General features: G+C 44.9%; 1 protein-coding gene across 1 annotated transcript in view; it reads right to left on the minus strand.

Annotated features, from left to right (window-relative positions):
• Positions 1-2,530: 2,530 nt before the first annotated feature.
• LOC308676592 (integrin alpha-L-like) overlaps positions 2,531-26,752 on the minus strand; it is an 87,614-nt gene continuing 63,392 nt past the window's right edge. The window contains exons 17-30 of the mRNA XM_081342486.1: positions 26,555-26,706; positions 25,780-25,908; positions 24,798-24,871; positions 24,159-24,291; positions 22,230-22,334; positions 20,261-20,340; positions 18,560-18,646; positions 16,574-16,649; positions 15,664-15,777; positions 9,175-9,243; positions 7,207-7,311; positions 6,254-6,349; positions 4,361-4,468; positions 2,531-2,721 (exon numbers count right to left, since the gene is read on the minus strand). Coding sequence (XP_081198612.1) covers positions 2,536-2,721; positions 4,361-4,468; positions 6,254-6,349; positions 7,207-7,311; positions 9,175-9,243; positions 15,664-15,777; positions 16,574-16,649; positions 18,560-18,646; positions 20,261-20,340; positions 22,230-22,334; positions 24,159-24,291; positions 24,798-24,871; positions 25,780-25,908; positions 26,555-26,706 — 1,514 coding nt within the window. The 3' untranslated portion in view covers positions 2,531-2,535. The remainder of the gene's footprint in view (positions 2,722-4,360; positions 4,469-6,253; positions 6,350-7,206; positions 7,312-9,174; positions 9,244-15,663; positions 15,778-16,573; positions 16,650-18,559; positions 18,647-20,260; positions 20,341-22,229; positions 22,335-24,158; positions 24,292-24,797; positions 24,872-25,779; positions 25,909-26,554; positions 26,707-26,752) is intronic.

Below are 26,752 nucleotides of genomic sequence, written 5' to 3' on the forward strand. Positions count from 1 at the left end.
TGGCATACAGTAGAAGAGAGTAGAATGCCTACAGTGCTCAAAATGGCTCAAAACCGGCAAGTCATCAAAAGTCATTGTGGACAAACAGCCGAACCCTACCTAGATGCAAAGCGGTCATGTCCTTCTGCAACAAATATTTGTCGTATTTGTTGTATATTTATATTTGTAGGATATTCTGTGGTGTCTGCTCTGCTGTCCACGTGAACATGTCCCTCACTCCAGTCCCTGCATGCCTGTGCTAGAGAGCGAGGTGTGGTGGCTGCCTTATGGTCAAGCTATACGATCCGGCTCCCTGTATCATTCCAAGCCTTGTGCCGTTTGCTGATCAGACTAATTCCAAAGGGTGATTTTATTCAGCCTGTTTTTAAACATTACCCACGTACAGGGTGTATAATTCTTCCCGATCCAGCCCAAGTTTTCTTTAAAAAAAAAAAGTTTCACGACACTTCCAAGGTAAGATGTCTTTTTTTTTTAATAAATAAGTGGGTGCCTTTCCTTACAGTGGCAATTCTTGCTGGATTCGAGGAGTTGATTTGGGAGAAATCTTCCTTCAATTCAGTCTACAAGCTTTGAAGTTATTGACTTAGGAGGTTGGGATTCGGGGATGGGGCTAAAAAAGTTAATACGGTCGTTTTATTTTCGCAATTGTTACTTAGGAACCCAGCAGAATGTGGGGACACTGTTAAGACTCCAATATTTTACTAGAACACCTTTTGAGACTTCTGTTGCATGCTCTGAATCTCTCCCAGCTGTAATTATTTTTGTAACGTTCTAATCCTCTCTTTTCTGTGTCCTTCTGCTGAACTAATAAATGCTCTTTTTGATTCCACTCAAGCACCCTGCATTCTTTTAAATTGAGCCAGGATTATTACTCAACATACTTCAGATCAGTTTCAAGATACTTGCATATAACTTGCATATATACTGATGGGTTCTCCCTCCCCCCTCCAAAGAAGCAGCACAACAAACCTCTTTTCAGAGTTAGGGAATTTCATTAGTGATTTGTGATATATGGAGATTCTGGATATGTGTATTTTTTTTTTTTTGTTCTGGAAAGTTGATTTCATTTATTAAAGTAAAAATTATCTAAAACAGCCATATATTTTGGCCACTGTCTGTGAAATTGTTAAGTACCGTAATTTTATCTTTTCACATTATGGTTAAAGAGTTTCTGGAAAAGTGACATTATGGCAAATACATTACTAAAATATATATTTAACAAGGCCCTTGGTGTAATATAGTGAGGAAAGAGAAATTCAACAAAATTTCCCCAAATACTTAAAGACTAAAAATAAGGGCAAAATTGATCAATGAAAAATTCAGACAATCCCAGAGTTTGAAAGTCATGTAAGTTTGATGCCACACACACTGCCTAGTTTTTGTTTTAAGTTGTATCCTACTTTACGGATTCTGTTCTGCTCCAAATTTTCTGATGACAGAATACTTTACTTTAACCAGCAACAGACAATCATTTGTTACCCTTCATGTTTTTTGTTTCGATGTTTTGGGGGTGGATGTTCCCATCCCCTTATTACGTTCCCTCCCATAGCAAACATGGGAAGAAATATAAATCAAATCAAGAGTATTTAGAGACATCCTACAGGGCCAAAATGGTGCTTAAGATGGTGAAGCTCTTGACCAGCGGTCCAAGCCATTCTGTTTTCTCTCCTACTCTTTGAGGATTTTAGACTCCGGTAAGAAAGCCGAAGTGGTAAGCTGGTGATCGGATTTGGCCCCTGTAATCTCCAAGGGGAATTAATGTGGTGAATGTAGTCTGGATTCCCAGGAGGGAGGGGCCACATTCCAGAGGACCAAGAGACAACAAAGTTTAGATAGTTTGGGAGGATGAGGCTCAAGGCAACTCCTTAAAAGTTCTCAGAGTATATTGATGCTAGTAGTTTGCTTTAGTTTGGCAAGATTTCTGTCCATAGGTGAGGAACAATAAAGGAAACTGCTTTGGAGTAACTCAGCGCATCTTTCTTGGTTTTGGAGCCTGACATTTTTTTATCTAACAGTCTGTAGGTAGTTACTGTCCAGAATTCCAGAAAATTTCTTTCATCCCTTGCCAAGTGGGGGAAGGTAGAATTGGCACAATGCCCCTTTTAAGCCTTACCCATTTCTAACGTGCAACCGGTAAGATGAACAAAGGCCAGAATCCAAAAAGCTGTTATTCTCTAGAAAAGAATCTTAAAACGGTATGCACACAAAACAGCTGATTTGTCTCAGATCAAGGGATTAGCAGAGAACACAGACAAACACATTGGTCTGCCTGCGTCTTGTTCTGGTCATCTCATCACGTGTATCTTGTCATCTGCCGCTGCAAACACATATTATGGCTCTCTTTCTAAGACGGTCAGTAGAAGCACTTGAAATAAATGCCATGATGGCTTCTTTTTTCTTTTTTTAAAAGGGAAAAGGAAGTCTTCATTACCAGCACCACAAAGTTTACTGTGTTTTTTTTTCTTTTTCTTTTTTTGCACACAGCATTTACAACAAATAGCCTGGCTGCAGTCTCTAGAGAGGAATGTGATTTGATCACTGGCTCTCATTTTCATTACTCAATGGTTCCGTAAGGAGTTTGCTTTCGTTCTCTTTCTCGGTTGCTGACTTAGAACCGTCCTCCTTTGCACCATCCTCTAGATTATCAGCTGCTTGTAAGCCATTCTCATTTTCTCCTTGAAGTTCTATCTTCTGTTTATAATTTCGTTTGAAGAACCCACACTAATGCAAAGTACGAAAAACCATTAGAAGCAGAAATTAGATCGGGAGACTCAGCCTCAGCTTAAAGATGTTGAATGGCTAAGGAGATCCACTTTGATCTAGTGGTTAAGGCAGGGCTTTTCAACCTTTTCACCCATTGTACCACTTTTAGGATGTGGCAACATCCGAGTACCACCAGTCGCCTAACAAGGTGTCAAAAACATGACGACCAAAAAAATAAATAAATAAAGGAAATATGTGATGAAGTACAGGTAGTCCTTGACTTACAACAGTTTGCTTAGTGACTGTTTGAAGTTACAATGGCATGAAAATAGTCCCCCCCCTGAAGCCACAGACGAGCAAGACACCTGCCTGCCCACCCGGTGGTGCTCTTTCTCCTGTCCGAGGTTTTCATTGTTGTGAGCATTTCTGTTGAGGATTGGCAGCGGGGGTGGGGGTGGTTGGTTTTTATTTCCCCCCCCCCCCCTTGCTGGGTGGTTGCAGCAGGTTTTGATCACTTCACATGACCCTGGGACACTGTGACCATCATAAATATGAATCAGTTGCCAAGCATCTGAATGTAAATCACAAGACCCTGGGGATGCTGCAACATTCCAGCTGATTGGCGCTTCTTCTGGGCTCGGCAGAAGTGCCAGGATCAGCGCTGAGCTCTAGCTGGAGCCTGGTGCTGATCCTGGCGCTTCCACTGAGCCCTGACAGCCCCGAAGAAGGAGTGATCCTGGGGCTTCCGCTGAGCCTTGACAGCCCTGCAGCTCTAGCCGTCTCTTGCTCAGGCTTGTGTGGTGCTGCCACTGGTTCAGCTCATTCCCCTCCCCAGCTACCACTTTTCTAGGACGGTCGCGTACCACCTGCCAGGTGCCAATGTGCCACAGGTGGTACCCGTACCACTGGTTGAAAAGCCCTGGGTTAAGGCACCAGGCTAGAAAGCGGGAGATGGTGAGTTCTAGTTCTGCCTTAGCCAGGAAAGCCAACTGGGTGACTTTGGGCCAGTCCCTTTCTCTTAGTCCAAGTCACCTCATGGAGTTATTGGGCACGGGAACGAGAAGGAGGAAGGTGTACTGAATATGTTCGCTGCCTTGAATTATTTGTAAAAATAATAGAAGTGGGATACAAATAGATAAAAAGCATGTCTTGCCTTCCAGCCATCTTCCATTTTTACAGCCTCGATTTTTAATACTGGATGAATGTTAAATATAGTTCATAGTTAAGTAAGTAAAATGGTAGAGCATCTAGATCAGATTTAAATCTGAACCATCTTAAGAATTTAAGAATTCCAATCATTCTTTCTTGGAGCTGTGAAACAATTTGCCATGCCAGAGCTATCGACAATAATTAGCAACAATTGGGAAACTATCCCTCTCAGTGGTACAACCCACATTTTGCAAACAAAAGATCCTAGGCTTAATTTCTGACATCTCAAATTAATGTTCAGAAATAATCCTAGCTGAAACTGTAGCCTGACAATATACTTCGGACATTATAAAGTATTATTGGATGAATTGAATAATTTTTGGATGGTAGCAATGCTAGTTTGAAGTATTACTGATCAAATCATTGTTTTAATCCTACTGACCAGGAAGAGCCCAACTCTCAGTTCCTCAAAAATCGCTCTAGATTTTTGAAATAAAAGTAATCTTACCTTATAAAGCCCTACAATGCAGAGAATAAGCAAGAGCAAGCCTCCAACGGCACTGCCTATTATAATTGGGAGATAATTCACCATGATTATCACCTCTACTTCTGTGACCTGTAGGGCATATAAAAGAAAGGGAGGCACAAAGTCACAATCATATCTTTACAGCCGGGGACACCCTTGAAATAAACATTTAAGATTGGCATATGGCCATCTTTTCTCCATCGAATTTTTATTAAGTAGTTGGTTTAAATAAAAATAACAGCTAGCCGAGCAAGTTTCTTATCAGCTGAAGGTTTTGGTGATGCAAACTTTTATTACCTCATAACATTTTCCCTTCCGTTCTCCTCCTTGATTTATTACTACTTTGCCTTTCAATCCACTTAAGGTAGCTAACACTCTTGAAAAAGCAATTAAAATCTCCCAAAACACCAATTCCGGAAGTGTGCTGAACATATTTTGTAATAATGTCTGATAAGGAGATTTGGAGGATCTTGAATATTTATCCAGTTGTTTTTTGGGTTGGTTGTAACAAAACCTACTTGCAAATTAGATTTTGGGTTGTATTTGAAGGGATGGTATGGCCTATTTAATACAGAAGGTAAAATTAATATTCTAATTCTAAAAATCATGGGAGGTAGGGCTTGTAGCCAGTATGATCAGCTGACCATATTGAAGTAAAGAAAAATGTTCAATAAATTTAAAAGTGTTCTGCAACCTTTCTGTGAACTTCCTTGAATGGTTCTAAGAATGGTTCCATGCTAAATAAAATAGACGGATTGATTGGAGGAACATTATAGTAGAAGCAGTGCTTTTGATAGATTTTCCAAGTTTTAAAAGTAACATAAAAATTTGATCTTTGGTCAACATGGACTTGAATCACCCTATCGAGCGTAGCAGGTCGGCGGTAAAATCATGAAAACAGTGCACGCGGGCTGCTTGTGTGTCAGGTCCGATGCATGCGTACTTTGTCTGCGCTGGTTGTGATGGTGCTGCTTGGCTTGTGGCACTGCTCGGCTTGTGATTGGTCGTGTGGTTGCACGCTGAGTGCTTACTGCAGGCAGCCATCATTATGTTTTTATTTTATTTTATTTTAATTTTATTTTTATCCCATTTATATCCCGCCCTTCTCCGAAGACTCAGGGCGGCTTACAATTTAAGCACAAACCAATGTGCTTAGCAATAGCCTTCATTATATGTATATGCCTGCTTATTAGGGCTTTCGCCCCCCCCCCCCCAAGCGGCATTATTACAAAGTCAGCTTATTACTCCCAACAATCTGGGTCCTCATTTTACCTACCTCGGAAGGATGGAAGGCTGAGTCAACCTTGAGCCTGGTGGGACGCGAACCTGCACTAATTGCAGGCAGCTGGTGTTACTTAAGGAGGCATTAGCCCACTGCTCTACCAAGGCTCTTTGTTGCACTACTGACGTGTGTGGGTGTGTGTACAGCAGGCATGTCAAACTCGCGACGTCACGTGTCGTATCGCGACTTTTTCCTCCATTGCCGGCAATGGGGAGGGCGCGGTTTCGTTGTGATGCATCCGGCCCGTGGGCCGGCAGTTTGACATGCCTGGTGTACAATGATTGACTACGTGCGAAAGGTAAATAATTTATTTTAAAAAGTCGGTGAATTGAAAATCTTTTTAAAATTTTTAGTGTAAAAGTGTGACCCCAAATTTAAAAATGAAAAAAAAAATACTAATTACTTCTCAACCACTGGTCCTGCTAAGAACTAAATATATACGTATTTTTAAATAAAAGATTAACAAGATGTGAGTTCCGGCACCTTTTTTCTTCCGAAAAAAAAAACACTGAGTAGAAGAGATAACAATACCATAAGAGTATAGAAAATTCTTAGAGAAGGAGGGAAAGAAATAACTTCAGTCACAAACCCACCTGAACTTTGGCAAATTCATGACCATAGAAATTTTTATATCTTCCGGTTTCAAATTCAACCCACAAGGCTGTGCAAAGCTTGGTTTGAAGAGAGTCCTAACAAGATAAAAGGATAATGAAGTTTACATTGCATCAGGCAGCATAAATCATATGATGAATATCTCAGTTTAAAAAAAAAAGTCATTTGCTTTCAAACACGTGTGGGTGTAAGAACTAAATTCAAAATCTTTGTGAGATTAAGTAGCCTGCCCAATAATGTTTGCATCTGCTTGAGGTTTTTAATTATAAACGTTGTAGATGGAAAGCCATGTTAGTTTATGATGTCCCCAAAATGGACGCTGGTAGCACCTCTTAAGTAAAATCTGGTAATCATAAGACGTGCAATTTTGTTATGAAGGAACTACAGTCACTTCATCGAATGCAATAATAGATGGAGAGGGGAAAACAAGGTTATGCGAGACATATTACAAGTACTGTGTGAATGGTCAATTCTAAGATCACAATTACAACTGTGATCTTCAGAGAAAGCTAGAAAACTTTAATGTGTATACCCATTTGATGTTCAGCAATTTATCACTCAGTTGTGCTGGCGATTGTATTCCTACAGCATGCTAAGCTAAGCCAAAAAAATCATAACATGGTGTAGTAGCAGGTTATTTTAAAATCTGGGTAATATGTATGACAGCAAGATAACTAGATTAGACATTTGCTCCGATCACAGACTCTTTCCTAATACCTCATCTCAGTTTATTGTAGGTCTGTAGTTTTTTTCCCTTTGCAAGCTTAATGAATGAATGTCTCTGCCTACCTATTCAGATATTGAATAAATTGGAACTAACATTTATTAGAAGTGGAGGGAAATAATTTTTCCCATTCTCCAAGTTTCAGAATTAAGAGGAATAGAAAAAAATTCCTCTTATAAATAAAAATCATTGTTATTGACCTGTTTTTACCTTTGTATTGTTTTGGGTAGACATCATCCCAGTAATATGGATCGTAGATGAATTTATCTGTCCAAGATCACATTTGTAGATAAGATATTCATCAGTTGCACAATACTAGAAAGAAAACAGTACAGTTAAAGATATGTTCCAGCTGCACTTACCATCTTTTTAAGGAATTGTTAGATTTCTTAAAATGACTGTTTATTTTGATCAAATTAATATTCCCATACATAGCAGGCCTCCTGATATACTGCCTTGTAAATAATAAAACCGCCAAAGAAGAAACGATGGAAGACATTTTTAGATCATAGCCCTGTCCCAGGCTGGTAAGAAGAAATTGTTTCTTACTATTTCTTCAAAAGATCAAGTCAGAAAATAGAGTGTTACTTCTTTCATTAAGATGGGAGTAATTATTTGGAGAGCTAGTTGTTTTAATGATCAAGCAATTCCATGATGAATCACACCATTTATTTAAAATATTTCAGAAACTGGCCATGCCCCCAAATGATCTACACAAATAAAAATAAAAAGGCAACTTATGGATGACATAATTCCAGAAAGATTTCAGTATGTTTCAATCCATTCACATGTTCCTAGCATAGAATGCCCAGTTCATTCAAGAAATCTACTTGGATGGAAGACACTGAGGCGGTTTAGCTAAACTCTCTAAAGTAGGTCTCCAGTCTATTCTACTACTCATAGGGGAGGAATCATGCTAACTTAGCCCCTTCCTGTTCTTTATCTCAGAGGGATTGGAGTAGTATCCTCTGTGTCCTTTAGGATCCTTACTACTTTTGAGAGTGTCATAAACATTCAGCTTCTTCCATCCAACTGGATTTCTTGAATGAATGAATCTTTCTTTACAAGGAACAGAAGACGAAATTAGTTCAAAATTAGATACCCATTAATTCTTGAATAGCTGATCGTTAAGCACAATTCAAAATGAAGTTGCTCATTCTTAGCCTTCCTTCCTTCCTTCCTTCCTTCCTTCCTTCCTTCCTTCCTTCCTTCCTTCCTTCCTTCTTCCTTCCTTCCTTCCCGGTATGTCTCTCGTAACAACTTTGTTCATTCGTCTCTACCAACCTCGTTTATCCAAATATCTCCCCTAACTGCCAAATATCCCAAAGATGCTTTTTCACGAGGCAACTGGACTTTCTTGTTTTCCTTTGAAGACGTGTCACTTCTCAACCAAGAAGCTTCTTCAGCTGAAACGTCTTCAAAGGAAAACAAGAAAGTCCAGTTGCCTCGTGAAAAAGCATCTTTGGCATAACTATGACCTGGATGACTGAGAATCTCCATAGACATTTAACCCCCAAAATACTTTTTCTGCCTTACTGTCCCTAACCCAGTGTCTAACTCCCAAATTCCTATGAAGACTCTTAATTCCTATGAAGTGGATTTCCTTTGTTTCTTCACAGTTCTGCTTGAGGCTCACCTCTTCCATCAAACCTTTAACCTATTCTAAATTTACCGAAGCATCAGCACACAAGAGTTATCAGTTCCTTCCTGAGAATCTTTAGATCCTCTAGGTATAAAACAATGGTTGGGAGATATGTGAAAATTGTACTTAGATTCCCCAGATGCCTCTGAATATAAGCTTGGACCAGGAGAGGTTTTAATCCTAAAACAATGCTAGTAGTCTTTTTCATGTGCACACATCAAATCCACTCCTGACTATTCTCCATGTCAGCCTAGTCTGGAGGGACAAATTCTGTCTTTGAGTTATTGTTGCTAAAAGAAACGGGTTTGGCAATCTGTAAAGCCCAATCTACCCTCTGCTAATTCCTAATTTACTGGAATCAAGGCTTGTGAAATAAGTACTTGTTTTTCTTTGATTTATCTCTGCTTCTTTTTCTCTTTCATCTCCCATCTGTTGTTTATATAACATGAACCACCCAGTGCACGAGCCTGCACGTGTACAGCAGCATATTTTTAATTACTGAATAATGTTGCGTCACATTTAGAGATATAAGCTACCTGAATTAGCTTGGGGTAGTTCTTCACAGTTGTGTTAGTTTTAGCAGGCTGGCAAATCACATTAGGATCCTAAAAAAATATTCTGTATTAGGTAAAGGTAAAGGTAATGCAAAACTTATATATAATCTTTGAGCTGCTAGAAAAGTATGCCAGCATAAATTGTGCATCTTCTTTTTCTCTGCAGTGGTGAGGCAGGTGAGTTATTTATTCTATGTACAGGAGAACCATACATATTGCATTAAGTAAATTAAATAATACATTATCTTTAAGAATATAGTTGGAAAACTACACAGTGAAATTTCAAGATTTTTTTTCTACATTAAGGTAAAGGTAAAGGTTCCCCCGCACTGTTGTGATTCAGGGTCAGCCTGTGGGTTCGGCAGTTGGGTCGGATGACTCAGATGAGGGGGAGGAGGGGGGTGTTGAAGAACTTGCTGATGATGGCTTTGAGGCTCCGCAGAGCCCCCAGCCAGGCCCCTCCTACCTGGTGGAGACCCAGACCCAGCTGTGTGAGCCTGACAGTGTGGATGAAGATGACCCACAGCTGGCCCTGTTCAAGGACGCCCGACGCAGGAGGCAGTCAAGTAGGAGCAAGCAGAGGAAGGCTGTGGGACTTCTCGGAAGGAGGCAAAGAGAGGCCACGCCCTGAACTCTTTATAAAGGGAATGTTTGGGGGAGGGCTGGTTTGCTGAAAGCAACCGCTCCGATAGAGTTTCAAAGCTCCGGTATCTTGTTTCATGTTTTGTTTGTTTTTGTAATAAATTTGGCAGACGTATTCCAGCCTTTTGCCATCTGTAAAGGGGTTGCCTTTTCTGCAAGGCCGGTAGCAGGCTGGTACAGAACAGTTTGCTTTCAGCCTCCCAACCCTTACTAATATTATGGAGCAGCTACGTGCGGAGAATGCCCAGCTCACCCAGCAACTCACTTTGCTGGCAGCTCAGGTGGCTCAACTGCAAGCTCAGGTTCATGCTGCACCCCCACCATCACCCCCACCCAGGAGAAAATGCCAAGTTGCAATGCCGGATAAATTTACAGGCACTCCAGAACTGTTTCCTGCTTTCCTGGGACAATGCCAGCTCTTTATCAGCGTGAGAGCAGCTGATTTCCCCACTGACCGGGATAAGGTGGGGTTTGTGTTAAGCCTTCTTTCGGGTGATGCAGCTCGTTGGGGCATGCCTCTGCTGGCTCAACCTAGCCCATTGTTGGACAACTTTGTGGGGTTTTGTGATCATATGCGTCTGATGTATGAGGACCCTATTAAGACGCAGACTGCTACTCGACGTCTGAAAGCTCTGAGGCAGGGTCAACGCCCCCTACAGGGCTATATCAGCGATTTCCGGCTGCTTAGCCAGGATTCCGCCTGGAATGAGGCTGCACTCGTGGATGCCTTCCAGGATGGATTGTCGGAGGAGATGTTGGATGAGCTGGCCCGTGTGGATATTCCCTCAGACCTGAATGGGCTGATCCATCTCTGCCTGCGGATCGATGCTCGGTTGCAGCAGCGAAGGAGTCGCCGTGCCACCCCACAGACCCCTGCCGCCCCTGTTGTGCGAGAGCCCCCAGTTCAAAGGGAGGAGCCAATGGAGCTGGGTGCCGCCAGGTCTCGTCTATCGGTGACTGAAATGAACAGACGACGATCGGGGGGGTTGTGTTTTTACTGTGGGGACCCTGGACATTTGGCTGCTTTTTGCCCAAAGAAGCGACAGCGGGCATCAGTGATCGAGTCTGCCCCGAGAAAGTCCCCTACTTTTCTGTCGGGAAACGCCCCGAGCCCGATCTAGACGGTGTGATAGATCGGGCGTCCCACAACAACAACACTGAGCGACGTGTTTCCGATGCTGCCTGTGGACCTCCACGGCATCTGATATTGGAGGCACGTCTGATCCTTCCTGGCAAGCCAGAGGGGATTCCAGTCCATGCCTTAATTGACTCTGGGGCCACCACAAATTTTATGGACTCAGCATTTGTGGCCAAATGGGCTGTTCCCCAGTGCCCGGTGGATCCGCCCATGTTAGTGGAGACTATCGATGGTCGAGTGCTCCTGTCTGGGCCTATTACGGCCGCCACGCAACCATTATGTATGGCCATCAGTTCCCATGTGGAGGCCATCCAGTTCTATATCACCTCAGACCTGCATTTCTTGGGACTGGCGTGGCTCCGGGCGCATGACCCACAGATCTATTGGTCACAGAACTTGGTCACCTTCCCAAGCTTGCAGTGCGTGGACCACTCCCGCCATATTTGTGCCGGCCAGGTGGAGGGTTTCCCAGGGGTTTCCTTGCCTCCCGAACTGTCCGACTTTGCTGATGTGTTCAGCGAGACAGAGGCGGATCAATTACTCCCGCACAGGCCCTATGACTGCCCCATTGATTTAGTCCCTGATGCGCCTCTCCCAGTGGGGCGTTTGTACTCCATGTCGGACCCCGAGTTGGCTGCATTGCGGGACTTTCTGGAGAAGAATTTGGCTCGCGGTTTCATCCGGCCCTCGTCCTCGCCAGTGTCTGCACCCGTGCTCTTCGTCAAAAAGAAGTCGGGCGAATTACGGCTTTGCTGCGATTACAGAAAACTCAACGCCATCACGGTGCGCAACTGTTACCCGCTGCCCCTCATCCCCGAACTCTTGGACCGACTCCGGGAGGCTAAGATCTTCACGAAACTGGACCTGCATGGAGCTTACAACCTCGTCAGGGTTCGGCCGGGTGATGAGTGGAAGACGGCGTTTGGTACTCGCTATGGACATTTTGAGTACACGGTGATGCCGTTTGGCTTGACCAACGCCCCCGTTGTGTTTCAGCATTTCATGAATGACATTTTCCGGGATTTGTTGGATCAGTTTGTCGTGATCTACTTGGACGACATCCTGATCTACTCCCCGTCGCGTGAGGTGCACCATCAGCATCTCCATCAGGTCCTGCAGCGACTCCGAGAACATCGGCTGTTTGCCAAGTTGGAGAAGTGCCAGTTCTACCGGGTGACCATCGATTTCCTGGGTCACCGCATTTCTCCTGAGGGCATCGCCATGGAGCCGAGTAAGGTTGAGTCTTTGCAGAGTTGGCAACCCCCGCGTCGCGTGAAGGATGTTCAGCGACTTCTTGGATTTGCCAACTATTACCGAACTTTCATCCCTGGGTTTGCTGCCTTGACAGCCCCCCTCACCCGGCTCCTGCAGAAGAAGACTCGGTTCCAGTGGAACGCACCAGAACAACAGGCTTTCCAGACTGAAGGAAGCCTTCATGAAGGAGCCCATCTTGAAGCATCCTGACCCGCAACGGCCGTTTGTCGTGGAGGCGGACGCCTCCGACATTGCCATTGGGGCGGTGTTACTCCAGGCAACGACGCCCAGCGGTACCCTCTTCCCTTGCGCGTATCATTCACGAAAACTGAACCCCTCGGAGCGCAATTATACAATCTGGGAGAAGGAGCTGCTGGCCATCAAAGCGGCGTTCGAGGCCTGGAGGCATCATCTGGAGGGAGCGCGGCATCAAATCGAGGTCCGGACGGACCATAAGAATCTGGAAAGCCTGCAGACCGCTCGGAATTTGAACCAACGCCAGATCCGGTGGTCTCTTTTCTTTGCGAGGTTTGACTTCCGGGTTCGGTACATACCTAGCGGGCACAATCAAAGAGCGGATGTTCTGTCCAGGAAGCCCGAATATTCCCGAGTGGAAGACAAGCTTCTGCCCAGGACAGTGATCCCCGTCGTCTTTTGCTGCGGTGCGGGAGCCGGTTGATATACGGGCTCGGATCCGGGAGGCACAGCAGCAGGAGGTGTGGGTGGCTCAGCGGAAGGAGGAGGTGGGGCCAGATTCTCCTTGGACGGTCACGGATGGACTCTTGTATTATCGTGACCGGCTCTATGTTCCGGGAGGGCCACTCAGGGGACTCATCCTCAGCCAGTGTCACGATAACCCGGCAGCGGGGCATTTTGGCCTGTTCAAGACCCTGAACCTGGTCTCCCGTACCTTCTGGTGGCCCCGAGTCCGACGCGACGTCCAGTCCTATGTCACCTCCTGCATCCCATGCAGGCAGGCCAAGTCAGCGACAGGGGCCCCGCCTGGATTACTGCAGCCCTTGCCAACACCCAAAAGACCCTGGGGGGCTGTGTCCATGGACTTTCTGACGGATTTACCCCCATCCTCTGGTTTTACGACAGTGTATGTGGTGGTGGACATGCTGACCAAGATGGCGCACTTCATCCCCTGTCGCGGCTTACCGTCAGCCCGCGCCACTAGTCGTATGTTCATTCAGCAGGTGTTTCGGCTGCACGGCCTCCCTGATAGAGTCGTCTCTGATAGGGGGGCCCAGTTTACAGCCCGCTTCTGGCAGGAGTTGATGCATGCGTTGGATATCAAGATTTGTCTCTCGTCCGCGCATCATCCTCAAACTGACGGGGGAACCGAGAAGGTCATCGGTATCCTGGAACAATATCTGCGCTGCTACGTCAATCTGCAGCAAAACAATTGGGTGAACTATCTGGCCATAGCTGAGTTTGCATTTAACAATTCGCAGCACACCTCCACACAGATGACACCGTTCTTGGCCAATGTGGGTTATCACCCCCGGTTTTTCCCCCTTTCTCCCGTGGACTCACCGGAGCCGGCAGCGAACGACTTCATGGCAGAGTTACAGGCGATCCATCGATTGGTGCGACGTCAGTTAGAGAAGGCCAAGGCCGATTACAAAAGGTTTGCTGATCGGTCAAGACGGGATACGCCTCCACTATCGGTGGGGGATCGGGTCTGGTTGTCCACCAGGAACCTACCGTCAACAAGGCCGGTGAGAAAGTTAGATCACCGATATTTAGGACCGTTCCCAGTCGAGGCTGTCATCAATCCGGTCGCCTATCGCTTAACTCTGCCACGTTCCCTGCGCGTGCACCCAGTCTTTCATCGGTCTCTGTTGGTCCCCGAGCAACCGGCTTGTCCACTCCGCCGAGCGGAACCTCCCCCATCAGGACCTCGTGATGGAGGCAGCACCCCCGAGTACGAGGTCGCCAGCATCAGGGATTCCCGTTGGCTGAAAGGTCGTTTCCAGTACCTGATTGAATGGAAAGGTTACGGACCAGAGGACTTCACCTGGGAAGACGCGACCGCCGTTCATGCCCCTGCGTTGGTGACTGCTTTTCATGAACAATTCCCATCCCGACCGCATCCGGATCGGCAGCCCCGGGGGAAGGGCCCTGCGGTGCGGGATAGTGTTGTGATTCAGGGTCAGCCTGTGGGTTCGGCAGTTGGGTCGGATGACTCAGATGAGGGGGAGGAGGGGGGTGTTGAAGAACTTGCTGATGATGGCTTTGAGGCTCCGCAGAGCCCCCAGCCAGGCCCCTCCTACCTGGTGGAGACCCAGACCCAGCTGTGTGAGCCTGACAGTGTGGATGAAGATGACCCACAGCTGGCCCTGTTCAAGGACGCCCGACGCAGGAGGCAGTCAAGTAGGAGCAAGCAGAGGAAGGCTGTGGGACTTCTCGGAAGGAGGCAAAGAGAGGCCACGCCCTGAACTCTTTATAAAGGGAATGTTTGGGGGAGGGCTGGTTTGCTGAAAGCAACCGCTCCGATAGAGTTTCAAAGCTCCGGTATCTTGTTTCATGTTTTGTTTGTTTTTGTAATAAATTTGGCAGACGTATTCCAGCCTTTTGCCGTCTGTAAAGGGGTTGCCTTTTCTGCAAGGCCGGTAGCAGGCTGGTACAGAACACGCACATGCGTGCTAGTCGTATCCAACTCTAGGGGCTGGTGCTCATCTCCGAAGAGCCAGCGCTTGTCCGAGGACATCTCCGTGGTCATGTGGCCGGCATGACTAGATGCCAAAGGCGCACGGAACGCTGTTCCTTCCCACCGTAGTAGTCCCTATTTTTCTACTTGCATTTTTACGTGCTTTCTAACTGCTAGGTTGGCAGAAGCTGGGACGAGTAACAGGCGCTCACTTTGGCACTTGGGATTCGACCCGCCAAACTGCCGACCATCAGATCGACAAGCTCAGCGTCCTAACCCACTGAGCCACCGCGTCCCTTTGTACATTAATCCACCCCAAAAATGTTTTTTTTTCAAAAGAGTATTTTAAATACAGCAAAAGCACAATACAGCAGCCTCAGATTACTTGTCATGATTTTCAGTTAGACATAAGATATTAATTAAGTACATAATTAGATGGGAACGTAGTATGAGAATGGAAGTTACACAGGAACCATTTCAGTGATCTGGAGGGCTCAAAATATTGGCTTACCTATGTAATACAAGGAGTCAAAGTAAACTGTAAACTTTTTTAATGTAGAAAAGTATACCTGGCTCATGTCAAATATGCTGTGGTACCTACCCTGCCTTTGTAAACGTATTTTCTCCTCCTATAATCCCTAACACACTTGTGTTTTAGCTCAGTGGGTTAGGATGCTGAGCTTGTCGATCAGAAGGTCGGCAGTTTGGCGGGTCAAATCCCGAGTGCCGCGTAACAGAGTGAGCGCCTGTTAATGGGTTTGCATTAAGTAAGCTGACTTACCGCAGTTAGGACTTTATCAAACTTCCATATCAATCCAGCAGGAGCTTTATTTTGCACATTGACATACACCGATACTGTAGGAGGTGGGAACGCCCCTAGGGCCCAGTTAGTTACCTGGAAGTGAAGGAAGGGGAAGGGCAAAGTAGCAACAATGGTGCATTGAAAACTCTGCAAAAAATACCATTTGCCTGCAAGCAAGAACTGATGGGACCACAAAAATAGACAAAGTAAGAGCAAATGAAGAAGCCAAAGTGCCCTGGAACTTGAGAATTCAAACAGAAAAAGCACCTGGCACACCACACTTAACCACTTGCATTAAGAAAGACAAAAATGTCTTGATAGTGGACATTACAATACCTGGAGACAGCAGAAGAGAAGAGAAAGAACTAGAGAAAATCATCACATACAAAGAACTGTGGCAAAAGAAAGCAAAGATAGTACCAATAGTAATAGACGTCTTGAGTGCAATCCCAAAACATCTGGAGCATCACTTGAACACCCTCGTCACTGACAACATTACCATTGGTCCATTGCAAAAAAAGAGGCAGCTTTGCTTGAAACAGCTTACATCCTGCGACAAGACCTTTAACACCACCAAACAACAACATCTGCCTATATCCCAAGTACGGTACTTGGGAAAGATTTGGTAGATGGACAAAAATACCAAACCCAATCTCAACATCTGGCTGACTGCAACCAACCGTTTATATGGTTGGTAATGTTTAATGTTGTAAGCCACACGGAGTCACCTGTGTGTGACTTGGGCAGCCCTATAAATTCCTTTAATAAATAAAAACAGATAAAAATAAGCCTTTTGGGCCACATTCTCCCAAGTCCACTGGATTCTAAGCACCATGAAGGACATCACAGAGTTCTTATTTTGAGGTAAATCTTGCAAGTGCTGACTCACTTGGTAGGAGTGTGTTATGTTCTTGTTTTCTTGCCGCCCAGAGCTGAAGTCAATGTATTGGTTAGATGTTTCTAACCTGCAAGAGACAAAAGCAAGAATGGATAAGCAAGGAAGGAAAGACCCCACCCCCCAAAAGTGGAATTTATGCCACAGCAAGAGGTCTTATTATTACTAGTACCCTTCTCCTGCTTGAGCAGGGGGCTGGACTAGAAGACCTCCAAGGTGCCTTCCAGCTCTATTCTATTCTATTCCAAATTCTAAGAACTGTCCACAATACAAGCTGAAAAGGGAAAAATAACACTGCAGTCAGTATTTGCAGACAGAGGGCCCCTAATGTTAAAGCGAGAAACATTATGCAGCCATTCATGTTGTGATTCAGGGTCAGCCTGTGGGTTCGGCAGTTGGGTCGGACGACTCAGAGGAGGAGGAGGGGGGTGTTGAAGAGCTTGCTGAGGGGATTGGACAGCTTGATGAGAGCCCCCAGCCAGGCCCCTCTCATCTGGTCACGACGCAGACCCAGCTGTGTGAGCTTGACAGCGTGGATGAAGATGACCCACAGCTGGCCCTGTTCAAGGACGCCCGACGCAGGAGGCAGTCAATCAGGAGTAAACAGAGGAAGGCAATGGGGCACCTCGGAAGGAGGCAGAGAGAGGCCACGCCCTGAACTGTATTTAAGGGGAAGGTGTGGGAGGGCTGGTTTGCTGAAGGCAACCGCTTGGATAGTTCCTGTTTCTTAAAGCTCCTGTTTCTTGGTTTGTCTTGTTCCGTTTGTTTTTGTAGTGATAAATTTGGCAGGCGTAATTCCAGCCTCTTGCCTTCTTGTAAAAGGGGTTGTCCCTGCCTTTTCTGCAGGGCCGGTAGCAGGCTGGTACAGAACAATTCAGTCCTTTTTTAACTGGTTCTCTTCGTGGAAAGAAAGAAGGCAAGTGGTGGGGGGAAAAAAGAGAGGGCTGCAACTCAAAGTTGACAAGGTGTGGACTCTGCTTAATATTCTATGAAAACCCCCCCCCCCATAGCAAATCATACAATAAAAACTTCATTTAGAAGCCCAGTCTTGGGACCAACCAAAGTGTCAAACTGCCGGCCTATGGGCCGGATGCATCATAGCGAAACCACGCCCGCCCCATTGCCAGCAATGGCAAAAAAAGTCGCGATATGTCACGCGACGTTGCGAGTTTGACACCCCTGCTCTAAAGTATATTCTGCGTTTGTGATGATGCCATAATAAGCAGCTATTGAAAGCCAAGGAAACGTCATATCTTCTGGGAAATGAGAGTGTGGAAGATTCTGCAGGAATTTCAAACATAGGCATTTGTACAGTTACATGTTCAGAGTGTGACTGATTCACAAGCACTAGCTTGTTCTGGATGTTAGTGTTCTGTACCAGCCTGCTACCGGCCCTGCAGAAAAGGCAGGGACAACCCCTTTAGAAACGGCAAGAGGCTGGAATTACGCCTGCCAAATTTATTCACATAAAACAGAGTAAGACAAGACACCAACCATAAAACACGCGCTAAGAAGCAGGAACAATCCAAGCGGTTGCCTTCAGCAAACCAGCCCTCCCACACATTCCCCTTAAATACAGTTCAGGGCGTGGCCTCTCTCTGCCTCCTTCCGAGGTGCCCCATTGCCTTCCTCTGTTTACTCCTGACTGACTGCCTCCTGCGTCGGGCGTCCTTGAACAGGGCCAGCTGTGGGTCATCTTCATCCACGCTGTCAGGCTCACACAGCTGGGTCTGCATCGTGACCAAATGAGAGGGGCCTTGCTGGGGGCTCTCATCAAGCTGTTCAATCCCCTCAGCAAGCTCTTCAACACCCCCCTCCTCCTCCTCTGAGTCGTCCGACCCAACTGCCAAACCCACAGGCTGACCCTGAATCACAACAGTTAGATTCATTCTGCTTAATTATGGAATATACTACAGTGGCATACAACTCTGCTATCCTTTCCAGGAGAAAAAATGGAAGAAAGGGCAACCAGAGTCTTACCCTTTAACGATGATGTTGATGGGGTACTTTACAGGGATGCTACGAAGAGCTTTGTTGTTTGGAAGAGTTTCGTTGTCCTCATTCTCACTATAAGAGAGTAAGGCAAGATTACACAATACAATCTTAGAACTAGTTGTTCCAGAGATGATCCAGACTTCTGCATCCATAAGCAACAAGAACAACCTCCCCCTCTGCCTGAAGAGAAAATTTTTCGATGTGTGTGTGCCACCTGCTCTAACATATGCTGGCGAAACATGGACGCTAACCTCACAATCGATACAAAAGCTACGAAGGGCACAAAGAGCCATGGAAAGATACCTGCTCGGCATTGCAAGACAAGACAGAAAGACCTACACGCGGATTAGAGAATAAACCACAGCATATGATAGCATCAAGAGAATAAAAGAATTAAAATGGAAATGGGCTGGTCACACAGCGAGAAGAAATGATGGCAGGTTGGATCAAGGCAGCCACCGAGTGTCCACGAAAGAAACCTAGAACAAGATGGATCAACGACACCAGTAATTATTGCGGGCTCAACAAGCAAAAGAAAGCTCCAGACCGTAGAAAATAACTTTCTTACATATATCCATAGTTTTTAGTTTACACATATTCTAATTGTGATGGATAGGATAAAACTTGTCTTTTAATTTACAAATAGACAGTATATATGAAGGGAAAAAGAGAGGAAATATTTATGGTAGCAATTTGAAATCTGTACTAATGATATCTGTATGTAATTGAATTACTACTACCCAGCCACCACGTTGCTTTTCAAATATGTGAATGTAATATCAGAAAATCAATAAAATTTGTATATTTAAAAAAAAAAGAAAGCTCAAGACAGTATTGGCTGGAAACATGCAGGAGAGGCCTTCATACCACAGTGGATAGAGAAAAGGCTTGAATGAAAGCAACAAATACATTTTGTTATAGCCAACATGCATATAATTCTTCTCCAGCATCTGAAACAGGTAGCCCTTGCTTAACAACCATTTGAAGTTATAAGAGAACACCCCGCCGCAAAAAAAAGGTATTTATAACCCGGTTCCAGAGTTCTGAGAGCTACACAGCTAGTTGCAACATTCTGCAATCACGTGATCATGATTTATGACATTTCCCACCCTTTTTGGCAGGGTTCCAAAGAAAAACGCTCATGAATAGATTTTTGTAATGACCGAAGTGTTCACTTAACGACTACCATGTTCAATTAATGACAGCTACAAAAAAAGTAAAATTGGATGCGGTCATGTGGGTGACTTGAGTTATGGCCATTTATGACATATGATGGAAATTTGGTGCTCCATTATGGTCATAAGTTGAGGATTATCTGTACTACATTATAGTAAATAAATACTAAATTAGCATTAAATTATAATAAATAGAAGCTATACGCTGGTGGCTGCTATCGTGGTTTCCTCTACCGCAGCAAACTAATCTTTTCTTTCAATCCACTTTCCTCTTTTCTTTAAGATCTTTACCTTTTCGGATCCACCCAATTTTACCATGTGCACCCTGCCATTTCTCCATGATTTTCCTTTCCAAAACTTCATTAATTTTCCATCTTTCCTCTCCCTTCTCATCCTGAGTGGAAGACTTAAGATTAGGACCACTCATTTTACCTTCTATGTAGCAGCTAACATAATAAAGCTGCAAGAGATAAAACACAATGGTTCAGTAAAACAAGTAATTGAAGTTTACCTGGTGACATACACCACCATCTCCAAGCTTTCTTTCCAGGAAGCGTTGTCGAGCACACCAAACTGAAGCTGGATCACAGTCTAAGAGGGAGCAGGTCAACACTGAGATAGCCTGCCAAGCATTTTATGGTCTATGTCTCTGGCCTTTGACATATCAGATCAAGCACTTTCACTCCCATTAATCTCACTAAACAATAGAAGATGCATATCCTTACATTTGGAATTATATATAAATATATATTCAAATTTCTTTTTGCTGACAAAGAGTTAAATGGGATAGCCTCCCATTTAACTCTTTGTCAGCAAAAAGAAACTTGAATACACAATGTTTTGCAGTAGCAACTTGAGACCTGCTTAATGCTCCTAGGTTGGAGCTGCAAGGCAAAAGAAATCATAATAATAGAACTGCAGTATAGCAAGTTCAAAAACCCAAGGTGCATCAATCAAACCAGTCTGACCAGGGGGAAAAAACCATATATATATATGTGTGTGTGTGTGTATGTGTGTGTGTGTGTGTGTGTTTATATATACATATGTATGTATATTACATTTTCTGCCTTTTGCACCTGATCTTCTAAATTCCACAGCCAAGATGCTTAAATTGTCTCTAGAGTCATTGGGGGGGGCACATTCACCCAACAATGCCATACCTAAATGTGATTGGGATGTTCTTGTTTGACACCATGTTGGGTCAAACACCACTGATGTAAGTTTGTAAGTTTGTAAGTTCCTGTTTATAATTTAACACAATATATGAGCCAGCCATTGTGGATGATTCAGGAAACCATGGCTAAAGCAAATGGTGGCTTATTGTAAAGTGTGGAGTAGCCCATAATTTCTTTCAGGATACCGGTTTTGCTATAGGTCTCATCTTTCAGCAGCTTCTGCTTCCAAAAAGTGGGTAAGGTCATAATCTCTAGTTTAAAAAGGTAAAGGTAAAGGTTCCCCCGCACATGCGTGCTAGTCATTTCCAACTCTAGGGGCCGGTGCTCATCTCCGTTTCAAAGCCGAAGAGCCAGCGCTTGTCCGAGGACGACTGCGTGGTCATGCGGCTGGCATGACTAAACGCCAAAGGCGCACGGAACGCTGTTACCTTCCCACCATAGTGGTCCCTATTTTTCTACTTGCATTTTTATGTTCTTTCGAACTGCTAGGTTGGCAGAAGCTGGGACGTGTAACAGGCACTCACTTTGTTAAACGGCACTCGGGATTCGACCCGCCAAACTGCTGACCGTCTGATCGACAAGCTCAGCGTCCTAACCCACTGAGCCACCGCGTCCCAATTAATCTCTAGTTTAAGAAGATGCTATTAGACAAATAATAATAATAATGTGCAAGAGGGTCAGGTGTTCCATACTGTGTGCTGTAAGATGACCAACTGATTTGCAAATTGTAACTCATCCCTAGGAGCACTTTAGGATCCTTGGTACCTGTAATGACTAAGCCAATATACTTCAAATCATGCCTTCTACTAAGCCAGAGGTAGGCAACCTTGGCTCTTTTATGACTCGTGGACTTCAACTCCCAGAATTCCTGAGCCAGCCATGCTGAGGGGAAAGGGAGAGGTTTCCAAGCTGAGCTATGCTGGCTCAGGAATTCTGGGACTTGAAGTCCACGAGTCATAAATGAGCCAAGGTTGCCTACCCCTGGACTAGGCCAATATAATGGTATGTGGGAATGACCTTGCCTTGTTCCTTCAACTATAGTGACTTTTGAGTGTAGTCTATTGCCCAGTCACAGCACAGGATTGCCAAGGTTTGCAAGCAACTATCCGTACATTTTATAACTCAGCACGTGGGCTTAGTTTTAATCCAGTGTGTCCTGCAAACCCAGGAAATTCGGTGAGCGGATCAAACCATGGCTTAAGTACCAGTAAGCATTTCTTGCCATACAGCCATCATCCTGCACTGAAGATGGTGAAGAGCCACCACTACAAGCCCCCTACCAGCCTCACTAGGATGATCGTATACCTTCGTGCTATTCCTGAAGATGGGATGACTGACGTTGCAAGCAAGGCCTTGAAAGTCCGGGCGATGAATCATTCCATTACAGCTCAGGGTAACGTGAGGATTGGACTGGGGAAAAAAGAGAAGTGGTGGTGAGATTTGGTTTAATTGCTGCTAGTTTCTCCTTTCCAACTCAAGGCCAGTTATCCCGTGCTGGAACGTGGACCAGCATCACAGGAAGGAGGGTCTCTTTTCCGGGGGGGGGGGGCAGAGAGTGGCACTTGGAATGACTGGTAGGTGGAGGAGGCCCCTCCCTAGCAGTTCACAGAGTGTGCTGTATCTTATATTTATGCAGATAGTTGCTTTAATCTGGCAAGATTCATGTCAGTCCCAAAGAATCAAGAAGGACACCTGGAGTTACAGGTAATCCTTGACTTAGGACCACATCTGAGCCCAAAATTTCTGTTGTTAAGCGAGACAGTCGTTAAGTGAGCTTTTCTCAATTTTACCACAATTGTTAAGTGAATCTCTGCGGTTGTTTAAGTAGTAACACAGTTGTTCAGTGAATCTGGCTTCCCCATTGACTTTGGTTGTTAGAAGATTGCCATAGGTCAGGGGTAGGCAACCTTGGCTCTTTTTATGACTCGTGGACTTCAACTCCCAGAATTCCTGAGCCAGCCATACTGAGGGGAAAGGGAGAGGTTTCCAAGCTGAGCCATGCTGGCTCAGGAATTCTGGGAGTTGAAGTCCACGAGTCATAAAAGAGCCAAGGTTGCCTACCCCTGCCATAGGTGACTTGGGAGTCCTGCAACTGTCATAAACGCGAGTCAGTTGCCAAGCGTCTGAGTTTTGATCACATAACCACCGGGACGCCGCAACAATTGTAAGTGTGAAAAATGGGCAGCAGTCATTTTTTTTCAGTGCCATTGTAACTTCAAACAGTCACTAAACAAACTGTTATAAGTCAAGGACTGTCTATACTTCTGAATAGTTCTTTATTGTTCTCTTATAAACAGAATCTTGCCAGACCAAATCTGTATAACTATAGATATACTCTATGAATTGCTAGGGAGAATCTGCCTTCACTCTCTTCTTGCCTACCAGACCTTCCCAGCTTTGCTGTCTCTTTGGCCTCTGGGAAAGAGCCCCTCCCTGCTTCAGCTCCGGACTGCATTCATTCATTCATTCATTCATTCATTCATTCATTCATTCATTCATTCATTCATTCATTCAATATGCTGTCCATCTCACCATCAAGCGACTCTAGGTGGCTTACAACGTCATAAAATTCTCTCTCACTCTCTCTTGGCTCAATCCACCTCACAGGGTAGTGGCTGTGAGGAAACTAGGAGGAGAATAACGCTTAACAATTGACAAAATGACAATTCAAAACAATTAGAATGTTAAACGCATTAAAAAACATTGAGCGCTAAAAGTTAAAACGTTAAAATTCACAACAAGCCGAGTAAAAAGGACCAATATGTAAATGGAGGGCAGGTGGGATCTTCTAATCTACTAACCACCTCCACACTGGGACACCTCCCTCGGGCCTCAAAGCCAGGTTTACAGGCCCTTTCAGAAGGCCAAAAAGGTGGTGGTGGATCCCACCTCAAGGGACATGATATTCCAGAGGGCGGGAACCATGGCAGAAAAGGCTGTTCTCCCTAACCCTGCCGGTTGATGGGGCCCACAGCATACCCCTTTGGCCAGTGTGGGTGGGGTGGGCTAATCCCACCAGGGTGAGACCGTTCATCAGAACACATGCCATAAAGAGCTTACACTCACCACATAGTCTGACTTTTGGGCCATTAGAAACACAAAAATCCCAAATTTTGTGGCTTTTCCTTTACCACAATTCTTCCGATGGGTAAAAGGGAGCTGCTGAAATATATGCTATTCCACCTGGGGGGCACCCACTGCAAAGTCCTGCCTTCAAAAAGGTGGCATACGCACCGAATATTTGCGGAAAGAAAGGCCTGGCAAATGGGGCACGTAGAGAGTCGTAAAATAGGCATCTTCCCGCTGATTCACCAATTCCAAATTCATTTCTAGCGGACGGTGAGGAGATGCAACCAGTTCCTCAGACCTATCGTACAGGAGAAGAAGGGGTTAATGCTATTCCGTTCCCAATTTTGATAAATGTACAGAAAACAGAACCAAATGCAGAATAACCAGAGTTGGAAGGGACCTTGGAGATCTTCTAGTCCAACCCCATGCTCCGGCGGGAGACCTATACCATTCTGAACAAATGGCTGCCCAATCTCTTCTTAAAAATCTATTCCAAATATGGTTTTACCAGTACAGTATAAAGCCGTACTAGCACTTTACATGTTCTTGATGCTAACCTTCTGTTGACGTAGCCTTGAGATCCGGCAAACTTGCTAAGTAGCCACCAGAGTGTTTACACAATGCAATTTCACCCTGGAGCCTCGAGAACTGTAGAAAATGGGGCAGAAAAGAAGCTAGGGGTTTCCGAAAGATCATTTATTCAACTCCAGCAGCCTTAAAACTCGAGGATTCTTCCTTGTAGACATGCTTGTAATTTGTGGCTTCATTCAGCTTCGTTCAGCTTCACATTACATTTATACTTACCCTGAAGAATGGAAGGTAATTTTCAGGTCAGCCACACAGACTTCATCCGTTCCACAGTTCTTGTCAAAAGGAATCTGTTGCATTGGAGAAGATAGGAAATATTTCCATATGTCCAGTGTAATACCTTGCCCTGCTGAAATTTGCCAGATTGAGGCCCACTTCCTGGCTCCTTCCCAGCTGGCTTTAAGCTGGTACATCCCACCTATCTCCATCCTAGGGACATCAGTTGTCCCTAACTGCTGAAATTCAAATTCACTCAAAACAATGTCATTTCCTGCATTCCCAGTTCTTCCACAAGCCACTAAGCACATCTGTCTTCATGGCTAAATCTGTGGGGTCCTTGGTGCTCTCTGAGCTTGGTTAACATTGTCAGGGATAGCAGGGTATGAGATTTGCTCTCATTTTATATTCTAGTGCAGGGGTCTGCAACCTTGCCGACTTTAAGACTTGTGGACTTCAGCTCCCAGAATTCCTCAGCCAGCTGGCTGAGGAATTCTGGGAGCTGAAGTCCACAAGTCTTAAAGTCGGCAAGGTTGCAGACTCCTGTTCTAGTGGCTTGTCCTGTCAGTGTCAGTGGGAGTGGCCTCGGTAGTTCCTTAACTGGGTTATTGTGTACTGTTTGCTTGTTTGGCAGTTCCTCGATCAAGGTATTGTTTGTGTCTTGATAGTCGGTCTAATCTTAATCTGTTAGCCAAACAAGCTAACAAGTAGACAACAGCCTGATCAAGGAACCACAAAGACCATTCCCATCAACACTGACAGAGCAAGCCCCTGGTATGTAAACAGAGAGCAAACCCCACTCCCTACTAGCACTGATGATGTTACCTACTTTGGTGATGAAATGTCTGCCAGAAAACAACCAAGTTCAGAGGACACCACAATTCAGCCCTGATTTTCAAATACTCTCTTCTATTGATAGCTAAATCTGTTATTCCTGCCCACCCCCACCCCACCCCCCCACACACACATAAAGAGGTCTCACCTCCACCATTGCCCTATTGCTTAAAGGATTCAGAATTGGCCTGGGAGGTCCACTCTTCAGCAAACCATCTTCCTCAAGGGAAAAATTCACCAGGAGTTTGATGGCTGACAAGTAATCCTCAATGCAGTTCTGAAAGACAAAGGCAGGAGCTGCTTAAGCAAGGATTCTTGTACGATAATATGGCTCGTAACCATCACATTAGCAATATCTGAGGGCAGACTAGCCAACATTCTCCAGAAGAGGCTGGTGCCTTCCTTGTTTCACCAACGCACAAAAGTCTAGAATCTGTGAACAGTGCAGGTAGTCCTCTACTTACGACCATTTGGTTTAGTGACCAAAGTTACAACAGCGCTGAAACAAGGGAACTTATAACTAGTCCTCAAATTTATGGCCGTTGTGGTGTGCCCGCCATCCCAAGATTGTGATTCAGGCCCTTGGTGAATGACAGTATTTAACACACTTGCGGAATCTCACAGTTGTGCGATTGCTGTTTGCAACCTTCCAGGCCGGCTTCCAGCAAACAAATTAATGGGAAGGCTGCAAGTTCAGTCTTACGATGCTTCACTTAACAACTGCACCATTTAACAATGAATTCTTTGGTCCCTATTGTGGCCATAAGTCGAGGGCTACCTGTAGATTTCATATTTGGAAGGAAGGTTACTTGCTGGAAATTCTTCTGTTTTTCATTTCACCCTTCCTCCTCTACATGTAACACTACCACCTGTACCTTTAGCAACACAGGTAAGAGGTTTAAGAACGAGTAGTTCTGGTTTACCGTGATATTAATTTCCTCCGATAGGCACACTGGCTTTAGAGAGATTTCTTCGGCCCCGTTTATAATATTCTTGCCATTCCTAAATTCTCCTCGGTACTTCACCCTGTCTGGGTCAATCTCCAGGCGAAACAAGAGTTTTGCAGACAGTTGTCCTGGAGGGAAGAAAATGGCCAGTGTGTATAAGGCAGAGCAGAGACT

This window comes from Vipera berus (assembly GCF_964194415.1).
Source record: "Vipera berus genome assembly, chromosome: W".
In the NCBI taxonomy this organism is placed as follows: domain Eukaryota; kingdom Metazoa; phylum Chordata; class Lepidosauria; order Squamata; family Viperidae; genus Vipera; species Vipera berus.